Below are 12,702 nucleotides of genomic sequence, written 5' to 3' on the forward strand. Positions count from 1 at the left end.
ATGTGGGTTTACGTGTTTCCATCATGTCGAGAATACAAATAAACTGTCACTTTAAAGGGCCAGGGAATTCAATACATTGCCTTCAAGAGGATAGTTACTTTCTATTGTGCCAACTGGGCACAATGTCCATCTGTTTGCTGCCATCGAATGACAGAGTAAATGAGCTTCGGTTTCGTTTGACTAATTACCTGGCGTCCACCGATAACCGAGAGAGGCGAGGGTCATCTCAAATACAATTATAGAGTGGGGGAACATGCAGTAATGAGGGTTTTTACCTGCACACACCTATGTAATGTCTACAGCTACGGTGCACCCGGCAATTTGAGACGATAACCTTTGCGCGTCCGTGCCATGGGCAGAGCGGCATGCGTCCATGTGTGCGCCTGTTGACCCGGCTCCTCATCAACCCAATGAGCGCCGTGCAGGGGAGGCTCTCTTCGCCCCCGTGCATCTCTCCTCCAGCACCCTCCTCACTTTTCCAGTCGGCTCGCAAGCCTGTCGGAGCTCTTAACTACAAGCCCCACACTGCCTGTCTGTCACTCTACGCGTTGACAAACTGCGGGAAGGATATCTATGCCTCTTGCCTCTTCCGTTTTTTCCCTCGCTTTCCCATCAAACGCCTTTGAATGAAACGAATTGGGACTTTTAGTTTTTGCGTAACGAGAGAAACATCGTGAAATGATGCAGCAGCAGCAGCAGCAGCAGCAGCAGCGGATGCAAGTCTCTTTGGTAAGTCACCGTAAACCTAACAGGTATTACTGATGGTGTTTAGTGGATGGACTTCTTCTCTTTCTCCATAGCGGGGTTTCAGTGCTTTTTTTCCCCGGCACGGAGCCACGCAGCAAGTCTCCCAAAAGGTCTGCAACTTAGGCTGCTTTATTTATTCACATTTCACTCTCCAATGTCGCGATTGGTCTCGCTTAAATGCTGCTTATGCATGCTTTATTCCCGTAAACCGGACTGCTTGCGCGCTCTCGTGCCACATTTGATGCACTGACACGGGCTTATTGGAAACAACGTATCCTGAAATGGTAAAACTTCAGAGAGACAGGGAATTAAGGTAATGTGGGTACGTGATGCAGACTTTAGAGGCTGTTAAAGGCATGAAGTTGAAACTTATTGGGTTATTTATTGGTTTTATTTGACATTATAATGGAAAACGAATAGCTCATGCATGTGTATGGACTACCTTACAGCTCCGCCGCTGCCGGTGCTCGGTGTGCGGCTGAGCCGTCTGGACCGGCTGTTTTCTGCCGGGGAACTGTCCTACCCTCTTGGTGCTGAAACAGGCTGCTTAGTCACGATCCAAAATGACTTAAAATGCTCTAAAATAACAGGAACAATCTTATTTTCACGTAAGATATTTATGTTTAATTGGTAAAATGTATATCTGTATTTTTTCAGGTTTTGATTCTCATGTTCAAATGGTTTTTGCGTTTTTTCCTTAAATATATTCAACAAAATCTGCCCCAGTCTACGGGTTATAGTTGTAGAATGTCACGGGGTCCCTCCTCACTTCATGATATTGCAGTTGGCTTCAGGTGGAATGCGTTATTGTCCTTGGAATTGCTCTCCTGGAGCCACACACGCAATATGAGCACAGTGACATGCAGTGTGTGGCAAAAGTTACCGGAATGAACCGGGCTGTGATAGCATGTCCACCTGCATCAGATGAGTCTGAGGACAGCTCAAAGACAAACCTTTGTGTCTGTGCCTTTTTATTTTCGTCCTCTAGGTTTTGCATGTTTGGGATCAATGCATATCAGTGTGAAGCCACTGAGGTTGTAAAATGGATATTAAAGCTAAAACAGTTCTTGATTAAAGGGCAGAATTTACATATATTTCTCATCAGAGTCACTCGGATGTGTTTAATTTTGTGTTAAATAAAAGTTACATTTCATGCCTATGAGGGAAAGAGGTAGTTTGAGTGTTATAATACATCAATGTTGAAACACCGTCCCTGAATGCCTTCACATGTATCTCATCTGGATGATACCTGCAGCGCTGTTGACATTGTAGCGCTCACCTGCTGCCACTCCATCAATCTGAGGCTTAAAAAAATCTTGCGTGCAAGAATTTGATTGCAGAACGATGACAATAATTTCTACACAGAAAATGTATTGTGAAGACATTCATCATAAAGGGGAACATGTAATTGCTCAACATCTTTCCGGGATAATCCCCAGAACAACAGATTAAAGCAACGCAATCTGATGTTGTGGGCTGAATAGCCTCGGAGTACAGACATCCCCATTTGTGGTGCAATTGTAGCGGCCTTATATGGAAACACGACTGGGATAAAGTGCCATGAATGCTGCGGCAAGATCGTTCGCATTGATGAAGTGACATCTTGCCTTCTTGTCCCAAAATGAGAATTGTCTAAAAAACCCGTTTATTTTCCTTGCCTCCGAAACTGTTTTCCCTTCCCTTCTCATTCCGCCTGTCTCCTCTGATTAGTTCAAATGTTTATTGGCCTACACGCTCTTTATCCCTGCCTCCCTTTTTTCTCCCCCCACCTTCTTCAGACAACTCCTCAACACTTTAAGACAACTAACGGACAACTGCTTCCTTTTACAGGTCTCCCCCTCGGAATAACGCCAAATGGATGCTGCGCAGAGCTCCTCACCCCCTCACCAACTGCTATGGAGGCATGCCAAGCCATGCAAGTGACCTTTACCGCACCATGAATGTAGGCTCTGCAGTTCAAAGAGGACACAAGTAACCTTTTCTCATTATCTAAGAAGGAGCTGTTGATCTGACGACAGGAGCCAAAGAGAGACAAATAGACAGACAAACAAACCAAGACACACGGGAGACAGGATGCCACGGCGGTCAGAAGAGATGCTGGTGGATCTGTGGATGTCCTTGCTGCTAGTGTGGATTACTTGCGTTCCCTGCGTGTCTATGACTCCGATCATAGGCCCGTCGAAAAGTACACAAACGGGTGGGTCCGCAGCGGTGGTGAGCGGCCCTGGCGAAGGACAAAGATTACTGAGCCGCGCCAAGAGAGGATGGGTTTGGAATCAAATGTTTGTGCTGGAGGAATTTTCTGGACCCGATCCAATTCTGGTTGGCAGGGTGAGTGCTGTGATTGTCAGCGTTATATTAAGCTTTCTTATCGTGTGGAAACATTAATTCGGCCATTTGAATGCTCCCTCCGTTTATTTCTCCGTCTTCTTCTTCCCATGGGCAGTGGGAGGGTTTTGGGTTGTCAAGGGGAAGCAGAGATACGGGGACAAGAGAGAGGGATGGAATGCTTTTGGAAATAATTAAACTCATTAAATAATGGTTCTCATTCGCTGTGTTGGACGTGGAACAGATTTTAATGTTACTTTGGTACTATTTTCCACACACATTTTTTTATTTCAATCTACCATTTTTCACCCACTCTTTGACTTTGACATAGCATAAGAAAAACGTATTTAGTCGGTTTTCGTAATGAATAACACTGCGGGCTAATCCTGCGGCTAAGGGCCACCTGCTCCCTGGCCTGTGTGGAAGTGTCCGGCTGGTTTCAGGGGGTGAGGGGGGGGGGGAAAGCCCGGCCAAAGCAGCTTGTTCACAGCTCATTGCTGGGACTCACCTGGGGAGAGTCAGCCTGGCAGTCACGCTCACCCCCCCCACAATATCACCCAGCCACTTTGGCATGGAACGCGAAAGCAGGCCACGAAGGATATTTGATCTCGTTCAGTAATAGCTTTCACAAACAGTGTCGTGGCGCCTGATATTTGGTAATTTTTGTTTACGACACTTTGCCATTGAAATAGACAGCGTCCCCCCCATGAAGCAAAACAGCTGAGAAAAAGAAATCACTTTTAATTTCCTCTTGTTTATTTATGTTCCTATCCCTGGCATTGTCATATGGCTGCATCAATTAAACAGTTGCCACCATGTGGGATTTGCACCTGTGTTTTCCAACTACCATACGAACACAAAAATGCTGTTAAGTGATGCATTCAGTTTTTCAAGCGAGTCAATTAGGCAGCCTCTGCTGGATTCCACAATGGCTGCTCATCAAAATGCTGGAACACACAAACACTCATCAGGGGCCGCGGTGACCAAACATCAGACATTATAACTGCAGAAGTCTTAAAACACGGCCACAAAGACGGCATGTAATACCTACAATCATCACAGACCGAGTTGTGATTCATAATTCCAAGCTCACCCACAGTTTGAACACCGTGCTGCGTGAGTGTGAAACGCTGCAGGGGATTGGTGGCGCAAAATCAACTTCCCCCGTCATGAGGGATGCTTTCACTCAAGGCCTCTCTCAATGCTTTGCAACAAACTTGACAATATGGATAGGTTCGGCATAAGCATCTTCCTGTTGAAGGACATTCAAGGATTGGGCGCGGGTAAAAAGGGGGGGGGGGGAGCTCAGGATGAAGAAGAACTTGCCTTTTGCGAGGTGATGATGATGATGATGATGATGATGATGATGGGTTGCGTTCACTGCAAGGTTAAGTGCTCATGACTATGCCTGGCAGAGCTGAGATAAGTCCCGTGTTGAACCAAAGATGGCACGGTATTGGTTTATAAATCTCTCCCTTTTCTCTGTTTCTCACGCTTGATTACAAAATGAATCAAATGGGTGGGAGGTGTGATTCAAACGGGTCACGCAGCGCCGTGTATTTTGTAGTTTCCTGCTTTGCCTGTGCTATTATCAAGGAAGAGCAGGCCAGGCCTAGACTATTTCCACCTCATAGTTTTTTATTACCCAGTGTGCTCTGAGGTGTAATTATACGAAGCATCCCCAATCTACTGCCTGTGACTAGGCTCCCCTCAACTACACCGACGCCAGAGTGAGAGACGGTGCTTGTGAGAGGGACAGAGAGGAATTGTGCCATCGATTTTTAACCGCGTGTCATTCTCTGTGTTCTTTCTCTCGGCGGAGGCTATTAGCATAAACGCAGGGAAGTCGAGGGAGGAGGGTTTAGATGAGGCGGACGTGTGGAAGAGTGAGAAGGACGGCCACAAGGCGTGACAGCACCCTTCCCTTTCGCTGTTCTTCTCCAGCGCGCCGTTTTCCTGACATTGTGATTCACCGAACGCCGTGTTTTCGTCAGCCCCCGTCAGCCCCCGTCAGTCCCGCGGAGCAGACATGCGCTACCTGTTAAAGTGAAGCAGGAGAGACAGCTGTGAAAGCTTGTTGTTCGGATGTGGCTTTAAAAAGGAACACGGTGTTGGAAGGGATTTGAAGGATTACTCATCACGAGCCGGGGACGCTTCAGAAATAACGCGTCATTAAGAATAGAAACGGGCAAATGGAGTGTGAAGGTAGATAGGCGTGAATATATTACTCACACGGGGGGGCTTGGGGACACGCGCTCGCACGTTGTTGGCGACGAGTGGGAGATAGCTCTTCAACAGGTAGAGACCCTCATGTAGGCTATTGGAAGGCAACAGAGGGCACTTTAAGGTAAAGCAGCTCTTGCTTTACCATTCCACAGCCATAATGGAAAAGTGTAGCCTGGTTTTTAAAGTAAATGAGAGTCCCTAAGTGTTTAAGGTTGTTGAAGACCTTGCTTTGTTTTGGTATGAGGCCTAGACAAACCCGAATGCCATGTGTTCCCACCATTCGGCCTCTTCAATCAAAGATATGTCAATGACCCAGACACACAAAGAAGCAGCTCATTTACACCAGGCCATTCAAAGCAAACATCGCCTCAGAACAAACAGACAAACACGGAACAAATTGCTGTGTTTACATCAAAGACACGTCAGAATTCGTCCCTTTGTAATGCGTGGCAGATTGATGGCTTGAATATCTAACAGCCTCAGACGTAACTTTTCTAGACTCCCTTATTTACCCGACAATCATTAAGCATATGGTATGTGAGGATTGATAACGATGCGTCCCGCTCTGACGAATTGTTGCGCAGATCTGGTAAATTGACTGATCCCTCATCCCATTGTCCAACGCTTTTGTCCACCGCGGGATTGTATGTGTTATTTTTCGCACAAAGATAAATGATAATCAACCATTAATATTCATCAATTCAGGCTTGCACTGCAAGATTTCAAGGACTAACAGTGAAACAGAGCGGAAACAAGGCTTTGATTATTGATTCAGCAAAGAGAACGGATATGTTCCCAAGTCTTTGTGTGTGCTGAGAGAGAAATACAAGCGTCAGTCTTCCAAACAAGCTGTTTGACAGGAATCCCAACAAGATGGGCCAAAGTACTTTTAGATAGGTGCAGTAATGGAGGTCCGCAGGGTGTGTTGGCTTCAAGCAGAAGGGATAGTCTGCAGTTTAAGTGATGTATGCTTTGTATACCTCTACAATGGAAGACTCTTTTCTCGTACGGACTTTCCTGAGATGCTGTAATCCACTCGGGTGAAACTGATAAGAAACCAAAGCTTGGATTCATTGGTTACTTCTTGAGAAAACAGGTGCCCTTAATATGTATGCATGTATTTTCTGAAATGTGTTGCTCTTTTTTGGCACCTCAGTAAATCATTTTGTATCTGGGAAGTTTCTTTTTTTTGCCCCGAACGTTTTTTTTGCTTTGTTACCCTCTGCACTTTGGACTGCTGGTACACGATGTGGGATATCAGTCTATAAATACTGAAGCAAGCTACTTCTGCTCGGCTGGATTGCCTCGTTCTGTCTCTGTCCCCCCCACCTCCACCTCCACCTCTCTCCCCTCTCTGTTTCTCTGTAACCGGGTGATTATAGAGAGACTGACTCTTGAGCTCAAGTAAGCTCGCCTCCGGGGCCGATGAGGTGTGGCAAGATGACGTTGTTCGAATCTGTCCATGTGTTCGGCTTTGGCAATGCGAGGCAGCAAGGCAAAGCTGGGGTGGGATTGAGTCTTGACTGCAGCATACTCTCAGGTTCTCTGCCTTCCACAGGACAGACTTTTACTGGTTTACAGACCACATGTCGATCCCAGTTCTTGAGGTGTGTTTCCCCCTGCTGATGTTATCAGTGGTTATACGAATCATAGACATGGGTTAGAAGTGGCCTGCGAAAACCTTTTTCACATGGTTGATCACCATTACAGATACAATACATCACACACCTCTCGCAGCCTTAGTTATTATGTTGGGAGCAAAGGTGGAAGTAAGGTGCCTTAGAGTATACCACAGTCTGAAGGTGGAGGTCAGGGTGGGTCGAATGAAAACAGAACAAGAGCGCCCAGGAGCATGGAGTGTGTGACCATTGAGATACCAACCTCGTTTAGGGTACGTTACGCAACAATTCAAAAGCATGATTTTTTCCAAACCTAGCCAAGGAGTTTGTTGCATAACTCTAACCAAGTCATTTTGTTTGATTTCACAACGTTAACCATGTGTTCCCAGGACCGAAGTGGAGCGTCATATTTCCTCTCGTAGGGCTATACAGGGCTTTACAGCATTGCGTAAATGGGTCCTGACAAAGCGTCCGTATATGAGAATAAATTGTTGACCCCCTTCTTCACGGAGTAATGTCAACGTGGCCTTTGAGCAACGCTAATTCAACCTTCATTTGCATTAACCCCTTTCTAAGAAGCGGACATCTCGCTGTGCCTTTGATTGATTGATGCAGAGTGGGAGTTACCGAGAATAGTACCCGAATTAGTGCCAGTGATTGATAGCCATTATGACACATACATTATAAGCATTGGCTCGGTTATAATACATTGTCAAATACATCCCAAATTAGACGCAGTGAGAGGAGGTGAATCAGAAAGCTGTCAATAAACCGGGGAATGGAAAATCCCGTCTGTATGCTTGTTGGACTTCATTTTGGTTTCTCACACCCACAGCAGCTCGTGGAGATGCAGCTCTGTAATCTCTCTTCAGGCGGCACCACAAAGATCCGTATTGAGCTGCATTCGAGCAGCAGCTCCTCTGTCTCCCAGCCCTTAGATCTCCATCCCCTCCTCTTGTGTAATTTAGAAAGAAAAAAAACATGCTTACATCCCTCTGTTCTCTGCCTCCACCTCCTCTCCCTGCTCTGTCACCGCGCTCCTCTCTTTCCCCGAGGCTCACCTGTACAGTATATCACTGGTGGTGCCGGCAGGGCCATTATATCAATGGGCCATGGTCACAGTCTCCCTCTTCCTTTCCAAACCCTCCCAGTCTGTAATAAAACACAGGGCCCGGCGGTGGCTCCGATAGAGCTGTGGGATCACATTAGTGCTGCCCTCCAAGAGCTTGACAGGTTTTCTATGTCTCTGTGTTGTCGCCTGGTTCCCATTAAGAAGCAGTGTATGTATGTGTCGTACAGTAGTCCAGACGGCAGTGCTGTGGACTGAAATGAGATGAGCGGACAGGCTCAGATGGAGTATATTTAGACGGTAAATACAGCGTGTCCGTGAAGCTTTATAGCTGGTGTATCTTTGCAAACACTCACTGGTGTCATCTTCTTTGAAAGATTTCTCCCTAATCTGCTCTCTGTGTGTTTTGATCAAAAATGGCTGTGAATTCTGTTTGTGTTTCCAATTGACCAGTGACCTTGTGCTCGCTGGCGATATTGCTTTGAAAGCCACTGCTTGTATCTTAAATGTTATTGCTATTTTCAAATCGGCAGATCTTTTTTTCGAAATATAATTCCGTTTCCATGTCTATTTTCCGAACACACACACACACACATATAAACACAACGTGCCGTCTCTCCTCTCACATGTACCTAGTCACCGCTCTGCATTAAACCACACACTGTATTTTCCTCCCCGCGTATGACCACGAGGGAGCTGAAATCATGTTGCAGTTCAGTGTATCGCAAGGAGGCACATGACGCGTCTCGTCCGCGATCCCTGGAAGCTCTCTTGTGTACATGCATCAGCTGCAATTATAATTTAACAGGAAAGCACATCCATTCGCACGGCTTCAGAGTCCCCGAGCAAAATAACAAGCTTGCTGCTATCACTCACATCTGTGGCTCAGCGTGATTAAATCCATGTCGTACAGTGAGAGGCTCGGGCGGGGGCCACTTTCCTGAGCTCCTACACCCGAGCTAATTCAGAGTAAATGGCCCCTTTATGGTTTCACCTTGGACTGCGCCGCCGCGATTATCTCAATCCCATGCTGGTGTTTGTCAGTCAACGGTGTCAAACTCGTATGGCGAAACTCCTGAAAAAAGCCCCCGCCTCTCATTAATACTCCCCTACTCCCCACCCTTTTTTAACTGCTACTCTCATCTCCTCCTGCCTCCCTCACACTCTTTGGCCTGTGCGGAGGCGGAGCGCTTAGCAGGCTAAATCATCTGGCGCTCTGCCTTGAACTTTGCTCTAACTAATTTATAGGAATTAAAGCAGCTCACCTCAAACGCTTGGCCCGTGCACCACTCGGGCTAAATTAGTTTCCCAAAAAAAGGGCGGGATTTGTTGATACTTTATTTGGATTATTCATGTCAAAAAGCATCAAGAGATGCATTTGCAATTGACCAGGCTTAAGCCACTTGGCCTTTTATGTCTTGAGCTGGCATGTAAATGATTGTTGATAAGTCAGACAAAACACCAACCCTTGTATAATCGCGTTTCGAGGTGCGAGGCGTCGGACATCCTGCTTACTTATGAATCCAGTCAAAACACTGGCCCGAGCATCAGCGGCTGCAAATGAGGTTACAATTATTCAAATCAGATTATTCAAATCAAAAGATTATGATTATCTAAAACCTTCTAATTGGCCCGTGCGTCTAACATGGAAGTCGTGGGCACAGCAGCAGCAGCAGCAGCAGCTCAGAGATTCCTGCTCCGTGTGCCAGTGTGCTCTCTCAGAGCTCCATGTTTGGCTGCGCTCCCCAGGAGGCTTCCTCCTCTCCTATGGATAGAGCCCAGCGTATATGTGAAATGCTGCAGGCGGCTGCAGGAAGCTTATCCCCGTGCCTCTGCTCCCATGCAAGTCCCATCCGCCAAACTGGGACTGCCGGAGTAATCTGGTTAAGAATGGATGTTGTTATTGTGCAGCTGGATGTGCATTTGGCTTCACGGTTAGCTCGGAGCACACGTGGGCTGGAGAGACAATGGGGAGGGAGTTTTGGATCCAAGCGGGGGGGTAGTGAGTGCCTATTTCTGGCACTTGAAAAACGCCAGTCCTCCAACATCTCTTTACTTTTCCCTCCACATAATAACAACAAGCACGGTAAACAGTGGATGTGACATTTACTTGAGGGGTGTCTTCACCTATAACAGGTATTAAAGATGATGATTATCGTCGGCATGGAGCGGAAGGCGGAAGGTTGCTCACCTCAATCATTGAGTTGACAATAAAAACACACACACGGGAGAAATCAATGGTTTCGTCATTTGCTCTCTTCTCCCTCCCTTGACGCATCCACTCCTGACGCTGGTATCTGGGTGCCAACAGACTGTGGCTTTGACCTTTCTCACAAATGAATTATTTCGGTTTAATGATCCCTTCTGCAGAAAGAACAAAAAAAAGAGAGCTGAAATAAAAAGCCACGGGAGGAGAACAGGAGATGTAAAAGGGCACCCACACCTTTATAGACTTTTCTTTTCCCCTCCAACCCTACTTTCAGTCTGCCTGTGAAGACACCTGTATCCCTCTAATAAAGCCTGTGCCTTGTGTTTGCGTCTCCAAGGTGCATGTGATACATCTAGCCCGAGCCTTATAAATGAACCGACTTCAAGGAGAAGATCCTCTGGATGTAACACGCAGGTGGCGATGATGGAAACACACGCTTCTGTGTGTGTGTGTGTGTGTGTGTGTGTGTGTGTGTGTGTGTGTGTGTGTGTGTGTGTGTGTGTGTGTGTGTGTGTGTGACACTTTTGTTCCCTTTTCCACCCATGTTTGATTAATTCTTCTTCTTTTTTTCTGTCACATCAGAAAAAAGAGGGTGGGAGGTAGAGGAGAAGGTGGGGGGTATGCATGACAAATTCAAAACGTTATAATATAAATCCAGATGAATCATGAATGCTTAATGGGAATCAGGAGCCTAGACGTGCTGGATGTTAAAATTGTTCTCAAAGTATCCTGGTGTGAGTGCTTTGTCTGCCAGCCGCCGCGTGCACCAAAATGGACACGGCACGTTACGTCGCTTCGATGGCAACCAAATGAGGTGTTGGGGGACGACGAATAGCGGATGCCAGAAACATGTGACAAGCTTTTCGGGGAGTAGAGGCCGGCTGTTATCGAAGTCTGGCTAATTGCCTCTATCCTAGCCGCGGCCGCGTGTTGTTGTGCTCGTGGATCGGACATGCACCGTCTGATGAAATATTAACAAATCTTTGCTAACACACGGTCTTCTCCATTGTGTTTTAATGAAAGGCAGAGTTCCAAGAAAAACTTCTGCTATTATGAATAATAGAACATCCAATTAGTGTAACATCATCGCAGATGAGTTTGATAAAAGAGCTGTTCTGCTCTAATGTGAGGAGGAGTGTGAACATTTAGTTAAGTTATCAAAGTGTTTGAATGTGGTCGGGCCGCGTGGGTCAATTGCTTATGACTCGGCACTGACGTCAGACAAGGTTAAACTTAAGGGAGGTTTTGTTACGAAGATTTACATCCAAACACAACTTAAAGTTGAACTGAGCTGGATTTGGACTTTTTTCCTAAGGAAAGAAGCTTTGATGACGATACTGTGATACTGCACCTGTGTTGCCTTTTTGTCTTTGACGAGAGGAGGAAGTCATTTTTGTACATATTTGTGGAAGGAGTGCCTAAGCCCCAAGCTCCCACCGCAGCAGTCGACTGATATTTGAGAGAGGAACTGTTAACTTTATGAAGAATATCACATTACCTTCCAATGTTCAGACAATACTTGTTTTTCTACTCCCTTTCCCTTTTTTTTAAACCCTCACATAGGACATTTCTGTTTTTGCCTCATAAATTGTCCTTTATTTACAGTATAATCAAGTTTTACACATCCCATAAAATCAGCACAACCTCAGCTAATGATATCTGTCACTCATATTAGAGACTTATATACACTATAATAGGGGATATTTGGCTATAAATAAAAAATAAACCAAAAACGGAGCTTGAATTTTTAACTTATTTCATTAAAAAGAACTGCTAACCATAACATTGAAAGAAACATTCAATACAGAAAATTGCACACATTTATTATCATTGTATCAGAACTGATTAGAAGATTCTAACTTATTCTGTTCATTAGTTATGCCCATTCTTTTGGGCAGTGTCCATGGGCGTTCTTTTGCCAGGAATTGACATTTTTTGTCCTGCCAATTTTGAAGAGTACACATGATATATATCCTGTCCACAATCACACATGGCATGCTGAGCAGATTCGTCTGAATTTTCATCACCTTGAAAAATCTGCTCCAAAGCCTCAGCTGTAGTAAACTTCCTTGCCATACCTCAGTTTACTTTCAAAACACTAAAAGAACGTATTCCAAATTGTATTTTGTTTTCGCACGTGCAATTATACCGGCTCTCGTTTCAGTACACATAACAACGGAACTGACAGGCAACCCTCTGAATCAGACTCCGATTGGCTGTGACTGCATCCAGTGTCCCATTCAGAAACGTGACTCTTAGGTTGCCGTCGGATAATCCAAAAATCAGCTACTAAATTCTAACCCTATCTCCTATTCCTTGACCTCTGAGTGAAACGTCACGGGGTTAAGGGATAGTGGATAGGAGAATTCAAAAGGACTTAGGAGAAGAGACTGCGTTACTTTAGAGAATCCGACTGCACTTTCACTATCCGACGTGTTTATGATGCGCCAGCGGACGTCATTGTGTGCGTCTGCTGCTGTGGGGAAACTATGGAAACTACAGTT

The 12,702-nt window shown here is 45.7% G+C and overlaps 1 protein-coding gene across 1 annotated transcript in view; it reads left to right on the forward strand.

Moving 5' to 3' along the window:
• Positions 1–494: 494 nt before the first annotated feature.
• Positions 495–12,702, forward strand: part of cdh8 (cadherin 8) — a 158,029-nt gene continuing 145,821 nt past the window's right edge. Inside the window, exons 1-2 of the mRNA XM_034079645.1 lie at positions 495–729; positions 2,578–3,078. Of these exons, the coding sequence (XP_033935536.1) occupies positions 2,821–3,078 (258 nt within the window). The 5' untranslated portion in view covers positions 495–729; positions 2,578–2,820. The remainder of the gene's footprint in view (positions 730–2,577; positions 3,079–12,702) is intronic.

This window comes from Pseudochaenichthys georgianus, chromosome 3 (assembly GCF_902827115.2).
Source record: "Pseudochaenichthys georgianus chromosome 3, fPseGeo1.2, whole genome shotgun sequence".
Classification (NCBI taxonomy): Eukaryota; Metazoa; Chordata; class Actinopteri; order Perciformes; family Channichthyidae; genus Pseudochaenichthys; species Pseudochaenichthys georgianus.